This window comes from Anomaloglossus baeobatrachus, chromosome 5 (genome assembly GCF_048569485.1).
Source record: "Anomaloglossus baeobatrachus isolate aAnoBae1 chromosome 5, aAnoBae1.hap1, whole genome shotgun sequence".
NCBI lineage: Eukaryota > Metazoa > Chordata > Amphibia > Anura > Aromobatidae > Anomaloglossus > Anomaloglossus baeobatrachus.
Window position 1 is genome coordinate 310016841 of NC_134357.1, and position 18388 is coordinate 310035228.

General features: G+C 51.8%; 1 protein-coding gene across 1 annotated transcript in view; it reads right to left on the minus strand.

The window, feature by feature from the left end:
• Positions 1–8420, minus strand: part of DGKE (diacylglycerol kinase epsilon) — a 76604-nt gene extending 68184 nt beyond the window's left edge. Inside the window, exons 1-2 of the mRNA XM_075349710.1 lie at positions 7853–8420; positions 6293–6452 (exon numbers count right to left, since the gene is read on the minus strand). Of these exons, the coding sequence (XP_075205825.1) occupies positions 6293–6452; positions 7853–8262 (570 nt within the window). The 5' untranslated portion in view covers positions 8263–8420. The remainder of the gene's footprint in view (positions 1–6292; positions 6453–7852) is intronic.
• Positions 8421–18388: the final 9968 nt, after the last annotated feature.

Genomic DNA, 18388 nt, shown 5'->3' on the forward strand with positions numbered 1-18388 from the left:
CATGGATGCCGATCCGTTATCTGCATCCCTGATCAGCGCTTGGCGGGACGCACGGACGGATGCGATACAAAAAGCGTCGCAAATACGGAAAAAAGTCACGCCAAAAATTGAGCAGGGATGCCGATCCGTTATCTGCATCCCTAATCAGCGCTCGGCGGGACGCACGGACGGATGTGATACAAAAAGCGTCGTGAATACGGAAAAAAGTCACGCCAAAAACTGACCATGGATGCCTATCCGTTATCTGCATCCCTGATCAGCTCTTGGCGGGACGCACGGACGGATGCGATACAAAAAGCGTCGCAAATACGGAAAAAAGTCACGCCAAAAATTGAGCAGGGATGCCGATCCGTTATGTGCATCCCTGATCAGCGCTTGGCGGGACGCACGGACGGATGCGATACAAAAAGCGTCGGGGATACGGAAAAAAAAGTCACGCCAAAAATTGAGCAGGGATGCCGATCCGTTATCTGCATCCCTGATCAGCGCTTGGCGGGACGCACGGACGGATGAGGTGTAAAAATGGACAGGGGATACGGGAAAAAAAAAAAAAAAAAAAAGTTATACTCACAGTACCCAGAGGACTAGCAGGAGGATCACTGACCAGAAGAGCTGCAGAGGAACAGATGGCAGAGAGATGGACAGCTTTACAGGAGCAGCAGGCAGATCAGCAGAATGCCCAGGAAGGACCCAGCGATGGACGCAGATGTGATCAGGCCGGTGAAGACAGGTAAGAGGACGTCGGGGGAGAGGGGGGGGTGAGAGCAGAGGGGGGGTTGAGAGCAGAGGGGGGGTTGAGAGCAGAGGGGGGGGTTGAGAGCAGAGGGGGGGGTTGAGAGCAGAGGGGGGGTTGAGAGCAGAGGGGGGGTTGAGAGCAGAGGGGGGGTTGAGAGCAGAGGGGGGGTTGAGAGCAGAGGGGGGGTTGAGAGCAGAGGGGGGGGTTGAGAGCAGAGGGGGGGTTGAGAGCAGAGGGGGGGGGGGAGCAGAGGGGGGGGGGAGCAGAGGGGGGTTGAGAGCAGAGGGGGGTTGAGAGCAGAGGGGGGGTTGAGAGCAGAGGGGGGGTTGAGAGCAGAGGGGGGGTTGAGAGCAGAGGGGGGGTTGAGAGCAGAGGGGGGGTTGAGAGCAGAGGGGGGGTTGAGAGCAGAGGGGGGGGTTGAGAGCAGAGGGGGGGGTTGAGAGCAGAGGGGGGGTTGAGAGCAGAGGGGGGGGTTGAGAGCAGAGGGGGGGTTGAGAGCAGAGGGGGGGGGGGGGGAGCAGAGGGGGGGGAGAGCAGAGGGGGAGACCGGAGAGGGAGCTGCAGAAGCAGAATAGAGATAATGGGGGAGGCAGTCAGATCGCGGGGGGAGCAGATCGGGATGTCGGGGGGGGCAGATCGCAGGGGGGGCACGGCAGGGGCTATCACGGCAGCGTGCAGGGGCACCACGGGAGCGCGCACGGGCTGCAAAGTGAGCACAGTACTCACGTGCAGCAGCAGCAGCGTGACCTCAGCGACGGCGGCGGCAGCAGCAGCGGTGGCGTGGTACCACAAGTACCAGCCACTGCACGCTGCAGCCATGTTGGGGGAGGGCTCGCAGGCCAGCACAGGCCTGAGGAGGGCGGCCACCGGCAGATCAGACCGCCCCACTGCACACTGATTGGAGCGATTGCGCGTCATAGCACGATCGCTCCAATCAGTGCTGCAGGGGCTGGGGGCGGCATGTTTGAGGTCCACCTATGATATGCTGCAGCAGCTGCGGCATCTCATAGCTGGATCTCACAGGATCGCACTAATTCGGGCATTATTTTTGCCGAAATTAGTGCGATCGATGTGGTTGGCGGTTCAGATTTGAACAGCCAATCACATCGATCGTTGATAGGGGGTGGCGATGCCGCCCCCCCTGGGGTCAAGCAAAGGTCCCCTGCTTTAAGAAACAGCAGGGGACATCATTTGAAAGCCGTTGCTATGGCCACGGCAATCAAATGAAGTTTAGGCCGTAAAATTACGTCCCTGGTCGTTAAGTCACGTTAAAATAGGACGTAATTTTACGGCCCGCGGTCGTGAAGGGGTTAAACTGTATGACTTCGGTCAAACGTTTTTGATCTCCTTCCACAATCCTTTCACAATAGTTGGTAGGAATTTTGGCCCATTCCTCCTGACAGACCTGGTATAACTGAGCCATGTTTGTAGGTCGCCTTGCTCATACATGCCTTTTCAACTTTGCCCATAAATTTTCATAGGATTGAGATAATATTTATTCACTTATATAGCGCTATTAATTCCATAGCAATCAGGGTTTTGTGATGGCCGCTCCAAAATATTGACTTTGGTATCCTTAAGCCACCATGTAACCAGTTTGGCAATATGCATCATCATTGTCATCATTGTAGCGAAAGTCATTGTCCATTTGGAAGACCCATTTGCGCCAAGTGTTGTGAATGTTAGTTATGTTTTGGCTGCTGGGAGGCTCCCTCTGGTGGCCAGGAATGGTTTGGACTTGGACCAGGTGTGTTGTGCAGTGGGTGTTTCCCTTGCTAACTCTCTGCTTATTTAAATCCTGGTCTGATTGCAGGCTGTTGCCGGATGTCAGTTGTTCTTTGTATCTCCAGCCTGCTTAATCCTGCTCTACACCACATCTTCCCCAGATAAGTGCTTGCTCTTTATTTATTGTCTGGTTCTTTTGTTTATCTGGGTTTGTCATTTCCTGAGATCTTGGCTGATTTCTATTGACTTTCCCATGATACTACACAAAGAAGCAGTGTTTCATGTGTGCATTAAAATATATGCACAGGTGTGTCTCTAACTCAGATGTTGCCAATAAACCTATCAGAAGCTTCAAAAGACATGACATCATCATATATGGACTGTCCTATATTGTTTAAAGGCATAGTACTCTTAAGGGGGCTTTACGCGGTAGCGATATCGCTAGCAATTTCTAGCGATATCGAGCGTGTAAGTACCCGCCCCCGTCGCACATGCGATTGTTTGTGATCGCTGCTGTAGCGAACATTATCGCTACGGCAGCGTCACACATACTTACCTGGTCGTCGGCGGCGCTGTGACTGCCGAACAATCCCTCCTTCAAGGGGGAGGGACGTTCGGCATCACAGCGACGTCACCAAGCGGCCAGCCAATCAAAGTGGAGGGGCGGAGATGAGCAGGACGTAACTTCCCGCCCACCTCCTTCCTTCTGCATTGCGGCCGGCGGCAGGTAAGGAGACGTTCGTTGCTCCTGCGGTGTCACACATAGCGATGTGTGCTGCCGCATGAGCGATGAACAACATGGATAAACAACCCTTACCGATTATTGAGTTTGGGACGACCTCTCCATGGTGAACGATTTTCACCATTTTTGAGGTCGCTGGTCAGTGTCACACGCTGCGATACGATATCATTAATGACGCTGGATGTGCGTCACTAACAACGTGACCCCGATGATAAAACATTAACGATATCGTAGCGTGTAAAGCCCCCTTTAGTGTATGTAAACTTTTGACTTTGTAGAAAGTAATAAAAATGCCTTAAAACATTCTCTCATTATTCTGACATTTAGCAAACATAATTAATTTTGGTTCCTGATTGACCTAAAACAGGGAAGGTTTATTCTGATTTCATGTCAGATAGTGAGAAAAACATGCATATGTGTCTTTATAGCGAGTGGATGCAAACTTCTGGTTTCAACTGTACATGACTCATGTTTGTGATAAATTTACCGTAGTAAAATGATAACATCACTACTTATATCATGTAGCTCAAGTGCAGCACAGATTTATCTCAACTAAAAGCCTAGATTCTTTGATTAGGAATAGAACAGACTTTTATAGGACATTACATAACTTTCCCAAACTCCTATGAAAAAAAATTTCATCACATACTGCAGTGAACCACTGGGATAATTTCTCTAAAGGCCCTGTCACACACAGAGATAAATCTTTGGCAGATCTGTGTGTTACGGGGGGCTGTCTGATAATAACTTAAAGGAGTATCAGACAGTCAGGGTCCACCGTGCAAAGACTCTGCTGCAGACTATGGCAGAGTGCAATACCTCTGTTAACTCACAGAAGGATATAATAAGTAAGTAAAGCAATTCCTCCCTTACTTGGAGGGTGTGTGGAATGATCTCTGTTAATAATCACAGAGACAAAGGCAATGTGTGCGAAATGGCACCTACCTAGGTCCGCTCTTCTAGTGGTGCAAAAGAGACGAACAGCAGCGTAAGCCGCACAAAGCTCCTACCTGCGTTCGCTCCACTAGTGTGCGAGGACACGAACCACTAGATATGGCACCTGCCTAGGTCCGCTCTTCTAGTGGTGCAAAAGAGACGAACAGCAGCGTAAGCCGCACAAAGCTCCTACCTCTGTTCGCTCCCCTAGTGTGCGAGGATACGAACAACTGCCAGACGCAGTATAAGGAACGTTACCCTAGCGGCAACGTCCACCTACGAGTCGAATCACAAGGCCCAGCCAGACCATGTGCCTCAGGCACCTGCCTATGTCCGCTCCCCTAAGAGGTAAGGATACGGACAGCAGCCGAAGCTGTAAGGTATAAGAACGCTACCCTGCCGGTAGCGCTCACCTTGCATAGACAGAGGAATGCCTAGAGGAACGTGCACAGGGCGTCTACCCTCATGCATGAACCAAGAGGACTGAGCGCCATGCGGCGTGTGTCAGGGTCTTATATAGACTCTGTGCCTCATCCAAGATGGAGGACACCAGAGCCAATCGGCTGCCAGAACGACAAGAGTGACGTCATGCTGGCCTATCACCGAGCAAGGCGTCACAAGCACATGACCAGCGACCAATCGGCATAGAAGGTGTCAGAGACATGTGACCTCGTGTCAGCGATGATGTCACCCGCACATGTGCAATGGCTCCAAGATAGGACTTAGTCTCCAGCGCTCGCACATGTGCAGTAGCAAGAAATCTGGACTTAGTCTCCAGCGCTCGCACATGTGCAGTAGCAAGAAATCTGGACTTAGTCTCCAGTGCTCGCAGCAACCGTAACACTGTGGTTGCAGTGAAATCATGGACATATTGTTCCATTTGTACACAGCCACAAACCTGGCAGTGATTGTCCACAATTTCACTGCAACCACAGATCTGCCGCAGACTTATCTCTGTGTGTGACAGGGCCTTTAGCCAATATATAACATCCAAAAATAAAAAAAAGATCAAAATCATATGGTTGCTTGTTCTTCTTTTACCAAGTGCTGGAGTCTAATTTTTCTAAATTTGTTTATTTTTTTTGTACTCCCGTGCACGGCTCCAGTGAGACTATACGCGGTGAGCCGGGTCATAAACCTTTTTTGGTCCACTATATTCCGATTCTGACTCCACCGCCCTGTATAGAGCAACATCCCAGATGACTATCGGATATAGGCAGTAGAACATTACTTAAAAATGAGTCTGCACATTTTGCTTTACACAATATTGTTGTGAAACTACTAACTTGTGTCCTTTGCTACAATATGACAAGCATTACAACTAGCTGGAGAGTACAGCTATGGGGAGCCCACGTGCTCTCATCTAGGACAATCTGCTCCTGAGCCAGGGGGAGGACACTGACGTTTTCCAATATGATCATTAGTGATGAGTGAGCACTACCATGCTCCGGTGCTCGGTACTCATAACGAGCAGTCAGACGCTTGGATCGGTGCGACTCATGTATCTAGTATAATGGAAGTCAATGGGGAACTCAAGATTTTTCCAGAAGATTTCCCTGAAAAATGCTCAAGTTCCCCCCATTAACTTCCATTATACTTGGGTACTTGAGTCGCATATATCCAAGCATTAACTGCTCGTTGAGTACTGAGCACCGGAGCATGGTAGTGCTCACTCATCACTAATGATGCTGCCCGATAATGTCCCCAGATTCCGATCTGGGGGCGCTACATTGATGATATTCACATTTTGTGCAGGAGATGTGGACTCATTAAACTAAGTCAGAATACTATTGGGCTCAGTTTTACCTAAAATGGGGGACAGGCTCTCCTTTCTGGATGTAAACATTGAAATGGCCTCAATGAGATCACTAGTAACTAAGGTTTTCCTTTCCTTATAGAAATATGACATATATTAGGGGAAAATATATAGGTTATCCCCCAATATGTACATTCATCTACTCCCTGCACTGGGCCCCATGTATATCCTACCATTTCTAGGGATATACGGACGTGTCTCTCGATCAAATTCAGGTTGACCTGTTTGGGTGGTTTGGGCCGTTTATGTCAGAATTCATTGTGAACACAATATAGGCTGAATCCACTTATAATATAATATATAAAAAAAAAAAAAAAAAAAAGAAAGTCAGCCTCACCTTCATATAATCAACACTTTTGCTCCGTTTCAGCTGTTTAACAGCCCACAGATAATTTGAAGGAATGATGAGATTTCTAAATTCTCCGAGATCACAGTTCTCCGTCTTTAGATGATCTTCCATGCAGTCATCATGAATGGTCCGCTGACACCAGATACATCTATAGGAAAAGAAACAAAAGACAACAATTACATAAAATATACAAGATGGCATAGAGAAGAGGGCAGACTCGGCAACAGAGGGCAGACTCGGCAACAGAGGGCAGACTCGGCAACAGAGGGCAGACTCGGCAACAGAGGGCAGACTCGGCAACAGAGGGCAGACTCGGCAACAGAGGGCAGACTCAGACCTCCCCCCAAGAGAGGGGCCGACTCAGGCACCCCCCCTCCCCCCCAAGAGGGCCGACTCAGGCACCCCCCCTCCCCCCAAGAGGGCCAACTCAGGCACCCCCCCTCCCCCCAAGAGGGCCGACTCAGGCACCCCCCCTCCCCCCAAGAGGGCCGACTCAGGCACCCCCCCTCCCCCCCAAGAGGGCCGACTCAGGCACCCCCCCTCCCCCCCAAGAGGGCCGACTCAGGCACCCCCCCCAACCCCCAAGAGGGCCGACTCAGGCACCCCCCCCAACCCCCAAGAGGGCCGACTCAGGCACCCCCCCCAACCCCCAAGAGGGCCGACTCAGGCACCCCCCCAACCCCCAAGAGGGCCGACTCAGGCACCCCCCCAACCCCCAAGAGGGCCGACTCAGGCACCCCCCCAACCCCCAAGAGGGCCGACTCAGGCACCCCCCCCAACCCCCAAGGGGGCCGACTCAGGCACCCCCCCAACCCCCAAGGGGGCCGACTCAGGCACCCCCCCAACCCCCAAGAGGGCTGACTCAGGCACCCCCCCAACCCCCAAGAGGGCTGACTCAGGCACCCCCCAACCCCCAAGAGGGCTGACTCAGGCACTCCCCCAACCCCCAAGAGGGCTAACTCAGGCACCCCCCCTCCCCCCAAGAGGGCTGACTCAGGCACCCCCCTCAAGGTCATAAATTACCTGGGGAACTAAGCAACTTTGGGGCATAGTAACAAGGAGACAAAGGTAATAATTAGAGGGGGTGTGAACTGATTTGTAGGATCCGGGCCATTGGCTTTGTCAGTAATCTGTGGCTGCCGGTAGGGAGCTCTAAAAAGCGCCTCTTCCCTCCCGGTATCCATGATGTCATCAATGTGACATCACACGCGGTGTATGCTGCTAGGTCCAGTGACCACAAAGTACTGACAGGCCCGATGGACCGCAGCCTGCAGGTTGATGAGCCGCCACTTTAGCAGCGATGATAATTTGCAGGTTTTGGGGGTGGAAGAGGTTGTCAGAACTCACTACATAGTTGCATAGGATGAAATAAGACCCAGGTCCATCTAGTTCCACCTTCCTCCACCAATTACACATATAAGGGTCATTAACTGGACAACCTCTGTCTACCAGGAATTAGACAGGAGTACTCCCATTCCCGTCTGAGATAGAACCAGTGATGGGGTAGCGGCGGCCTGACATGACGTGTAGTGCTCTGGAGGTCCGCACCTGTAGTCACATAGCTTGGGCTGGCTCCCGCACTGCTGGCCGCACAGCACGCACTGGCTGCAGAGGGGCACGTTCCCGCGCACCCAGTGGTGGCTCTGGCCGATATCGCTGCGCCCCATCACCTCCTTGCACTGGAAGCGCTGGCCGGCTGTCCGCACGCACGGCTCGTCCGCGCACACGCCGCAGCTCAGGCAGCAGGCCCCCCGCAGGATGTGCAGCTCGCACACGGAGCAGTACGTGGGTCTCCCGAACAAGTCCGTGTCCTGCCAGCTGTGCCTCCCGTCCTCCGCCAGCCTCCTCCGCCGAGAGCGGCGCACACTGCACCACAGGGTGAGGAGCACGGGGATGGCGATGGCGCACACTGTCCACACCGCCAGGCTCAGGCCGCGCTCCCCGCCCGCCTCCTCCATGTCTGACCCCGCGATCACATCTGTCAGGAACGGAAGCCCGCTGCCGGCAGTCACTGCAGCTGCACGGCGATGACGTCAGAGTCACTTGATGTACCGGTCACGTGACTGAGCGGAGACTGGTGACAAGTGAAGAGGGTGCAGACTAGAGCTGTAGAGGACATGGGTGTGAGGGAGGAGAGCAGGGGCGTGCATAGAAACCATGGGGATCCGCTCCAACAGTCCGCACTGCCCCCACCATAGAGAACATTTGGTGGCGTATCCCACAGAAGGATGTCTCCACAGCCCACCTTGTAGTTTGTTGGTCCCTACAACCCCTCACAAAGTATGATGTCCTAACAGTTCTACCCACATAGTATGATGGCCCCCCGCAACTCACATGCATAGTATGATGCATCCACATGAGGAGCAGTATGTGAGAGAAGGGGGGTTATCATGGGGAGCAGTATGTGAGAGAAGAGAGGATCATGGTGAGCAGTATGTGAAAGAAGGGGGGATCATGGGGAGCAGTATGTGAGAGGAGAGGGGATCATGGGGAGCAGTATGTGAAAGAAGGGGGGATCATGGGGAGCAGTATGTGAGAGGAGAGGGGATCATAGGGAGCAGTATGTGAAAGAACAGGGGAGCAGTATGTGAGAGAAGAGGGTATCATGGGAAGCAGTATGTGAGAGAAGAGGGGATCATGGGAAGCAGTATGTGAGAGAGGAGGTGATAGGGATCAGTAAGTGAGAAAGGAGATCATAGGGATCAGTATGTGAGAGAGGAGAGGGATCATGGGGAGCAGTATCTGAGAGAAGAGAGGATCATGGTGAGCAGTATGTGAGAGAGGAGGTGATAGGGATCAGTAAGTGAGAAAGGAGATCATAGGGATCAGTATGTGAGAGAGGAGAGGGATCATGGGGAGCAGTATGTGAGAGAGCATAGGGGATCATGGGGAGCAGTATGTGAGAGAAAGAGGATCATTGGGAGCAGTACGTGAGAGAGCATAGGGGATCATGGGGAGCAGTATGTGAGAGAAGAGGGGATCATGGGGAGCAGTGCGTGAGAGAAGAGGGGATCATAGGGAGCAGTATGTGAGAGAAGAGGGGATCATTGGGAGCAGTACCTGAGAGAGCATAGGGGATCATGGGGAGCAGTACATGAGAGAGCATAGGGGATCATGGGGAGCAGTACGTGAGAGAAGAGGGGATCATGGGGAGCAGTACGTGAGAGAGAATAGGGGATCATGGGGAGCAGTATGTGAGAAGGAGAGGATCATGGGGAGCAGTATGTGAGAGAAGAGGGGGTCATGGGAAGCAGTATGTGAGAAGGAGAGGATCATGGGGAGCAGTATGTGAGAAGGAGAGGATCATGGGGAGCAGTATGTGAGAGAAGAGGGGGTCATGGGAAGCAGTATGTGAGAAGGAGAGGATCATGGGGAGCAGTACGTGAGAAGGAGAGGATCATGGGGAGCAGTACGTGAGAGAGAATAGGGGATCATGGGGAGCAGTATGTGAGAAGGAGAGGATCATGGGGAGCAGTATGTGAGAGAAGAGGGGGTCATGGGAAGCAGTATGTGAAAGAACGGGATCATGGGGAGCAGTACGTGAGAGAAGAGGGGATCATGTGAAACAGTATGTGAGAGAAGAGGGGATCATGTGAAACAGTATGTAAGAGAAGAGGGGATCATGGGGAAGAGTACGTGAGAGAAGAGGGGATCATGGGGAGCAGTACGTGAGAGAAGAGGGGATCATGGGGAGCAGTACGTGAGAGAAGAGGGGATCATGGGAAGCAGTATGTTAGAGAAGAGAGGATCATGGGTAGCAGTATGTGAGAAAAGCAGGTATCATGGGAAGCAGTATGTGAGAGAAGAGGGGATCATGGGGAGCAGTATGTGAAAGAACAGGGGAGCAGTATGTGAGAGAAGAGGGGATCATGGGAAGCAGTATGTGAGAGAAGAGGGGATCATGGGAAGCAGTATGTGAGAGAGGAGGTGATAGGGATCAGTAAGTGAGAAAGGAGATCATAGGGATCAGTATGTGAGAGAGGAGAGGGATCATGGGGAGCAGTATCTGAGAGAAGAGAGGATCATGGTGAGCAGTATGTGAGAGAGGAGGTGATAGGGATCAGTAAGTGAGAAAGGAGATCACAGGGATCAGTATGTGAGAGAGGAGAGGGATCATGGGGAGCAGTATGTGAGAGAGCATAGGGGATCATGGGGAGCAGTATGTGAGAGAAAGAGAGGATCATGGGAAGCAGTATGTGAGAGAGCATAGGGGATCATGGGGAGCAGTATGTGAGAGAAAGAGAGGATCATTGGGAGCAGTACGTGAGAGTGCATAGGGGATCATGGGGAGCAGTATGTGAGAGAAGAGGGGATCATGGGGAGCAGTGCGTGAGAGAAGAGGGGATCATAGGGAGCAGTATGTGAGAGAAGAGGGGATCATTGGGAGCAGTACCTGAGAGAGCATAGGGGATCATGGGGAGCAGTACATGAGAGAGCATAGGGGATCATGGGGAGCAGTACGTGAGAGAAGAGGGGATCATGGGGAGCAGTACGTGAGAGAGAATAGGGGATCATGGGGAGCAGTATGTGAGAAGGAGAGGATCATGGGGAGCAGTATGTGAGAGAAGAGGGGGTCATGGGAAGCAGTATGTGAGAAGGAGAGGATCATGGGGAGCAGTATGTGAGAAGGAGAGGATCATGGGGAGCAGTATGTGAGAGAAGAGGGGGTCATGGGAAGCAGTATGTGAGAAGGAGAGGATCATGGGGAGCAGTACGTGAGAAGGAGAGGATCATGGGGAGCAGTACGTGAGAGAGAATAGGGGATCATGGGGAGCAGTATGTGAGAAGGAGAGGATCATGGGGAGCAGTATGTGAGAGAAGAGGGGGTCATGGGAAGCAGTATGTGAGAAGGAGAGGATCATGGGGAGCAGTATGTGAGAAGGAGAGGATCATGGGGAGCAGTATGTGAGAGAAGAGGGGGTCATGGGAAGCAGTATGTGAAAGAACGGGATCATGGGGAGCAGTACGTGAGAGAAGAGGGGATCATGTGAAACAGTATGTGAGAGAAGAGGGGATCATGTGAAACAGTATGTAAGAGAAGAGGGGATCATGGGGAAGAGTACGTGAGAGAAGAGGGGATCATGGGGAGCAGTACGTGAGAGAAGAGGGGATCATGGGGAGCAGTACGTGAGAGAAGAGGGGATCATGGGAAGCAGTATGTTAGAGAAGAGAGGATCATGGGTAGCAGTATGTGAGAAAAGCAGGTATCATGGGAAGCAGTATGTGAGAGAAGAGGGGATCATGGGGAGCAGTATGTGAAAGAACAGGGGAGCAGTATGTGAGAGAAGAGGGGATCATGGGAAGCAGTATGTGAGAGAAGAGGGGATCATGGGAAGCAGTATGTGAGAGAGGAGGTGATAGGGATCAGTAAGTGAGAAAGGAGATCATAGGGATCAGTATGTGAGAGAGGAGAGGGATCATGGGGAGCAGTATCTGAGAGAAGAGAGGATCATGGTGAGCAGTATGTGAGAGAGGAGGTGATAGGGATCAGTAAGTGAGAAAGGAGATCACAGGGATCAGTATGTGAGAGAGGAGAGGGATCATGGGGAGCAGTATGTGAGAGAGCATAGGGGATCATGGGGAGCAGTATGTGAGAGAAAGAGAGGATCATGGGAAGCAGTATGTGAGAGAGCATAGGGGATCATGGGGAGCAGTATGTGAGAGAAAGAGAGGATCATTGGGAGCAGTACGTGAGAGTGCATAGGGGATCATGGGGAGCAGTATGTGAGAGAAGAGGGGATCATGGGGAGCAGTGCGTGAGAGAAGAGGGGATCATAGGGAGCAGTATGTGAGAGAAGAGGGGATCATTGGGAGCAGTACCTGAGAGAGCATAGGGGATCATGGGGAGCAGTACATGAGAGAGCATAGGGGATCATGGGGAGCAGTACGTGAGAGAAGAGGGGATCATGGGGAGCAGTACGTGAGAGAGAATAGGGGATCATGGGGAGCAGTATGTGAGAAGGAGAGGATCATGGGGAGCAGTATGTGAGAGAAGAGGGGGTCATGGGAAGCAGTATGTGAGAAGGAGAGGATCATGGGGAGCAGTATGTGAGAAGGAGAGGATCATGGGGAGCAGTATGTGAGAGAAGAGGGGGTCATGGGAAGCAGTATGTGAGAAGGAGAGGATCATGGGGAGCAGTACGTGAGAAGGAGAGGATCATGGGGAGCAGTACGTGAGAGAGAATAGGGGATCATGGGGAGCAGTATGTGAGAAGGAGAGGATCATGGGGAGCAGTATGTGAGAGAAGAGGGGGTCATGGGAAGCAGTATGTGAGAAGGAGAGGATCATGGGGAGCAGTATGTGAGAAGGAGAGGATCATGGGGAGCAGTATGTGAGAGAAGAGGGGGTCATGGGAAGCAGTATGTGAAAGAACGGGATCATGGGGAGCAGTACGTGAGAGAAGAGGGGATCATGTGAAACAGTATGTGAGAGAAGAGGGGATCATGTGAAACAGTATGTAAGAGAAGAGGGGATCATGGGGAAGAGTACGTGAGAGAAGAGGGGATCATGGGGAGCAGTACGTGAGAGAAGAGGGGATCATGGGGAGCAGTACGTGAGAGAAGAGGGGATCATGGGAAGCAGTATGTTAGAGAAGAGAGGATCATGGGTAGCAGTATGTGAGAAAAGCAGGTATCATGGGAAGCAGTATGTGAGAGAAGAGGGGATCATGGGGAGCAGTATGTGAAAGAACAGGGGAGCAGTATGTGAGAGAAGAGGGGATCATGGGAAGCAGTATGTGAGAGAAGAGGGGATCATGGGAAGCAGTATGTGAGAGAGGAGGTGATAGGGATCAGTAAGTGAGAAAGGAGATCATAGGGATCAGTATGTGAGAGAGGAGAGGGATCATGGGGAGCAGTATCTGAGAGAAGAGAGGATCATGGTGAGCAGTATGTGAGAGAGGAGGTGATAGGGATCAGTAAGTGAGAAAGGAGATCACAGGGATCAGTATGTGAGAGAGGAGAGGGATCATGGGGAGCAGTATGTGAGAGAGCATAGGGGATCATGGGGAGCAGTATGTGAGAGAAAGAGAGGATCATGGGAAGCAGTATGTGAGAGAGCATAGGGGATCATGGGGAGCAGTATGTGAGAGAAAGAGAGGATCATTGGGAGCAGTACGTGAGAGAGCATAGGGGATCATGGGGAGCAGTATGTGAGAGAAGAGGGGATCATGGGGAGCAGTGCGTGAGAGAAGAGGGGATCATAGGGAGCAGTATGTGAGAGAAGAGGGGATCATTGGGAGCAGTACCTGAGAGAGCATAGGGGATCATGGGGAGCAGTACATGAGAGAGCATAGGGGATCATGGGGAGCAGTACGTGAGAGAAGAGGGGATCATGGGGAGCAGTATGTGAGAAGGAGAGGATCATGGGGAGCAGTATGTGAGAGAAGAGGGGGTCATGGGAAGCAGTATGTGAGAAGGAGAGGATCATGGGGAGCAGTATGTGAGAAGGAGAGGATCATGGGGAGCAGTATGTGAGAGAAGAGGGGGTCATGGGAAGCAGTATGTGAAAGAACAGGGGATCATGGGGAGCAGTACGTGAGAGAAGAGGGGATCATGTGAAACAGTATGTAAGAGAAGAGGGGATCATGGGGAAGAGTACGTGAGAGAAGAGGGGATCATGGGGAGCAGTACGTGAGAGAAGAGGGGATCATGGGGAGCAGTACGTGAGAGAAGAGGGGATCATGGGGAGCAGTACGTGAGAGAAGAGGGGATCATGGGAAGCAGTATGTTAGAGAAGAGAGGATCATGGGTAGCAGTATGTGAGAAAAGCAGGTATCATGGGAAGCAGTATGTGAGAGAAGAGGGGATCATGGGGAGCAGTATGTGAGAGAGAAGGTCATAAGGATCAGTGAGACGAGCGGGATCAAGGAGATCAGTATGTGAGAGAAGCGGGGATCATGGGGAGCAGTATGTGAGAAAAGCAGGTATCATGGGAAGCAGTACATGAGAAGAGGGGATCATGGGGAGCAGTACGTGAGAGAAGAGGGGATCATGGGGAGCAGTATGTGAGAGAAAAGGGGATCATGGGGAGCAGTATGTGAGAAAAGCAGGTATCATGGGAAGCAGTATGTGAGAGAAGCGGGGATCATGGGGAGCAGTATGTGAGAAAAGCAGGTATCATGGGAAGCAGTACATGAGAAGAGGGGATCTTGGGGAGCAGTACGTGAGAGAAGAGGGGATCATGGGGAGCAGTATGTGAGAGAAGAGGGGATCATGGGGAGCAGTATGTGAGAAAAGCAGGTATCATGGGAAGCAGTATGTGAAAGAGAAGGTCATAAGGATCAGTGAGACGAGCGGGATCAAGGAGATCAGTGTGTGAGAGAAGAGGGGATCATGGGGAGCAGTACGTGAGAGAAGAGGGGATCATGGGGAGCAGTATGTGAGAGAAGAGGGGATCATTGGGAGCAGTACGTGAGAGAGCATAGGGGATCATGGGGAGCAGTACGTGAGAGAGCATAGGGGATCATGGGGAGCAGTACATGAGAGAGCATAGGGGATCATGGGGAGCAGTACGTGAGAAGGAGAGGATCATGGGGAGCAGTACGTGAGAGAATAGGGGATCATGGGGAGCAGTATGTGAGAAGGAGAGGATCATGGGGAGCAGTATGTGAGAAGGAGAGGATCATGTGGAGCAGTATGTGAGAGGAGAGGGGATCATGGGAAGCAGTATGTGAGAGAAGAGGGGGTCATGGGAAGCAGTATGTGAAAGAACAGGGGATCATGGGGAGCAGTATGTGAGAGAAGAGGGGATCATGGGGAGCAGTACGTGAGAGAAGAGGGGATCATGTGAAACAGTATGTGAGAGAAGAGGGGGTCATGAGGAAGAGTACGTGAGAGAAGAGGGGATCATGAGGAGCAGTACGTGAGAGAAGAGGGGATCATGGGGAGCAGTACGTGAGAGAAGAGGGGATCATGGGGAGCAGTACGTGAGAGAAGAGGGGATCATGTGAAACAGTATGTGAGAGAAGAGGGGATCATGGGAAGCAGTATGTGAGAGAAGAGGGGATCATGGGAAGCAGTATGTGAGAGAAGAGGGGATCATGGGGAGCAGTATGTGAGAGAAGAGAGGATCATGGGAAGCAGTACGTGAGAGAAGAGGGGATCATGGGGAGCAGTACGTGAGAGAAGAGGGGATCATGGGGAGCAGTATGTGAGAGAAGAGGGGATCATGGGAAGCAGTACGTGAGAGAAGAGGGGATCATGGGGAGCAGTACGTGAGAGAAGAGGGGATCATGGGAAGCAGTATGTTAGAGAAGAGAGGATCATGGGTAGCAGTATGTGAGAAAAGCAGGTATCATGGGAAGCAGTATGTGAGAGAAGAGGGTATGGGGAGCAGTATGTGAGAGAGAAGGTCATAAGGATCAGTGAGACGAGCGGGATCAAGGAGATCAGTATGTGAGAGAAGCGGGGATCATGGGGAGCAGTACATGAGAGAAGAGGGGATCATGGGGAGCAGTACGTGAGAGAAGGGATCATGGGAAGCAGTATGTGAGAAAAGAGGGTATCATGGGGAGCAGTATGTGAGAGAGAAGGTCATAAGGATCAGTGAGACGAGCGGGATCAAGGAGATCAGTATGTGAGAGAAGCGGGGATCATGGGGAGCAATATGTGAGAGAAGCGGGGATCATGGGGAGCAGTATGTGAGAAAAGCAGGTATTATGGGAAGCAGTACATGAGAAGAGGGGATCATGGGGAGCAGTACGTGAGAGAAGAGGGGATCATGGGGAGCAGTATGTGAGAGAAGAGGGGATCATGGGGAGCAGTATGTGAGAAAAGCAGGTATCATGGGAAGCAGTATGTGAGAGAGAAGGTCATAAGGATCAGTGAGACGAGCGGGATCAAGGAGATCAGTGTGTGAGAGAAGAGGGGATCATGGGGAGCAGTACGTGAGAGAAGAGGGGATCATGGGGAGCAGTATGTGAGAGAAGAGGGGATCATTGGGAGCAGTACGTGAGAGAGCATAGGGGATCATGGGGAGCAGTACGTGAGAGAGCATAGGGGATCATGGGGAGCAGTACATGAGAGAGCATAGGGGATCATGGGGAGCAGTATGTGAGAGAAGGGATCATGGGGAGCAGTACGTGAGAGAAGAGGGGATCATGTGAAACAGTATGTGAGAGAAGAGGGGATCATGGGGAAGAGTACGTGAGAGAAGAGGGGATCATGAGGAGCAGTACGTGAGAGAAGAGGGGATCATGAGGAGCAGTACGTGAGAGAAGAGGGGATCATGGGGAGCAGTACGTGAGAGAAGAGGGGATCATGGGAAGCAGTATGTGAGAGAAGAGGGGATCATGGGGAGCAGTATGTGAGAGAAGAGGGGATCATGGGAAGCAGTACGTGAGAGAAGAGGGGATCATGGGGAACAGTACGTGAGAGAAGAGGGGATCATGGGAAGCAGTATGTGAGAGAAGAGGGGATCATGGGAAGAAGTACGTGAGAGAAGAGGTGATCATGGGAAGCAGTATGTTAGAGAAGAGAGGATCATGGGTAGCAGTATGTGAGAAAAGCAGGTATCATGGGAAGCAGTATGTGAGAGAAGAGGGTATCATGGGGAGCAGTATGTGAGAGAGAAGGTCATAAGGATCAGTGAGACGAGCGGGATCAAGGAGATCAGTATGTGAGAGAAGCGGGGATCATGGGGAGCAGTACATGAGAGAAGAGGGGATCATGGGGAGCAGTATGTGAGAGAAGAGGGTATCATGGGGAGCAGTATGTGAGAGAGAAGGTCATAAGGATCAGTGAGACGAGCGGGATCAAGGAGATCAGTATGTGAGAGAAGCGGGGATCATGGGGAGCAGTATGTGAGAAAAGCAGGTATTATGGGAAGCAGTACATGAGAAGAGGGGATCATGGGGAGCAGTACGTGAGAGAAGAGGGGATCATGGGGAGCAGTATGTGAGAGAAGAGGGGATCATGGGGAGCAGTATGTGAGAAAAGCAGGTATCATGGGAAGCAGTATGTGAGAGAGAAGGTCATAAGGATCAGTGAGACGAGCGGGATCAAGGAGATCAGTATGTGAGAGAAGCGGGGATCATGGGGAGCAGTATGTGAGAAAAGCAGGTATCATGGGAAGCAGTACATGAGAAGAAGGGATCATGGGGAGCAGTACGTGAGAGAAGAGGGGATCATGGGGAGCAGTATGTGAGAGAAGAGGGGATCATGGGGAGCAGTATGTGAGAAAAGCAGGTATCATGGGAAGCAGTATGTGAGAGAGAAGGTCATAAGGATCAGTGAGACGAGCGGGATCAAGGAGATCAGTGTGTGAGAGAAGAGGGGATCATGGGGAGCAGTGCGTGAGAGAAGAGGGGATCATGGGGAGCAGTATTTGAGAGAAGAGGGGATCATTGGGAGCAGTACCTGAGAGAGCATAGGGGATCATGGGGAGCAGTACGTGAGAGAGCAAAGGGGATCATGGGGAGCAGTACATGAGAGAGCATAGGGGATCATGGGGAGCAATACGTGAGAAGGAGAGGATCATGGGGAGCAGTACGTGAGAGAGAAGAGGGGATCATGGGGAGCAGTATGTGAGAGAAGAGGGGATCATGGGAAGCAGTACGTGAGAGAAGAGGGGATCATGGGGAGCAGTACATGAGAGAAGAGGGGATCATGGGAAGCAGTATGTTAGAGAAGAGAGGATCATGGGGAGCAGTATGTGAGAGAAGAGGGGATCATGGGAAGCAGTACGTGAGAGAAGAGGGGATCATGGGGAGCAGTACATGAGAGAAGAGGGGATCATGGGAAGCAGTATGTTAGAGAAGAGAGGATCATGGGTAGCAGTATGTGAGAAAAGCAGGTATCATGGGAAGCAGTACATGAGAGAAGAGAGGATCATGGGGAGCAGTACGTGAGAGAATAGGGGATCATGGGGAGCAGTACGTGAGAGAAGAGGGGATCATGGGGAGCAGTATGTGAGAAAAGCAGGTATCATGGGAAGCAGTACATGAGAAGAGGGGATCATGGGGAGCAGTACGTGAGAGAAGAGGGGATCATGGGGAGCAGTATGTGAGAGAAGAGGGGATCATGGGGAGCAGTATGTGAGAAAAGCAGGTATCATGGGAAGCAGTATGTGAGAGAGAAGGTCAT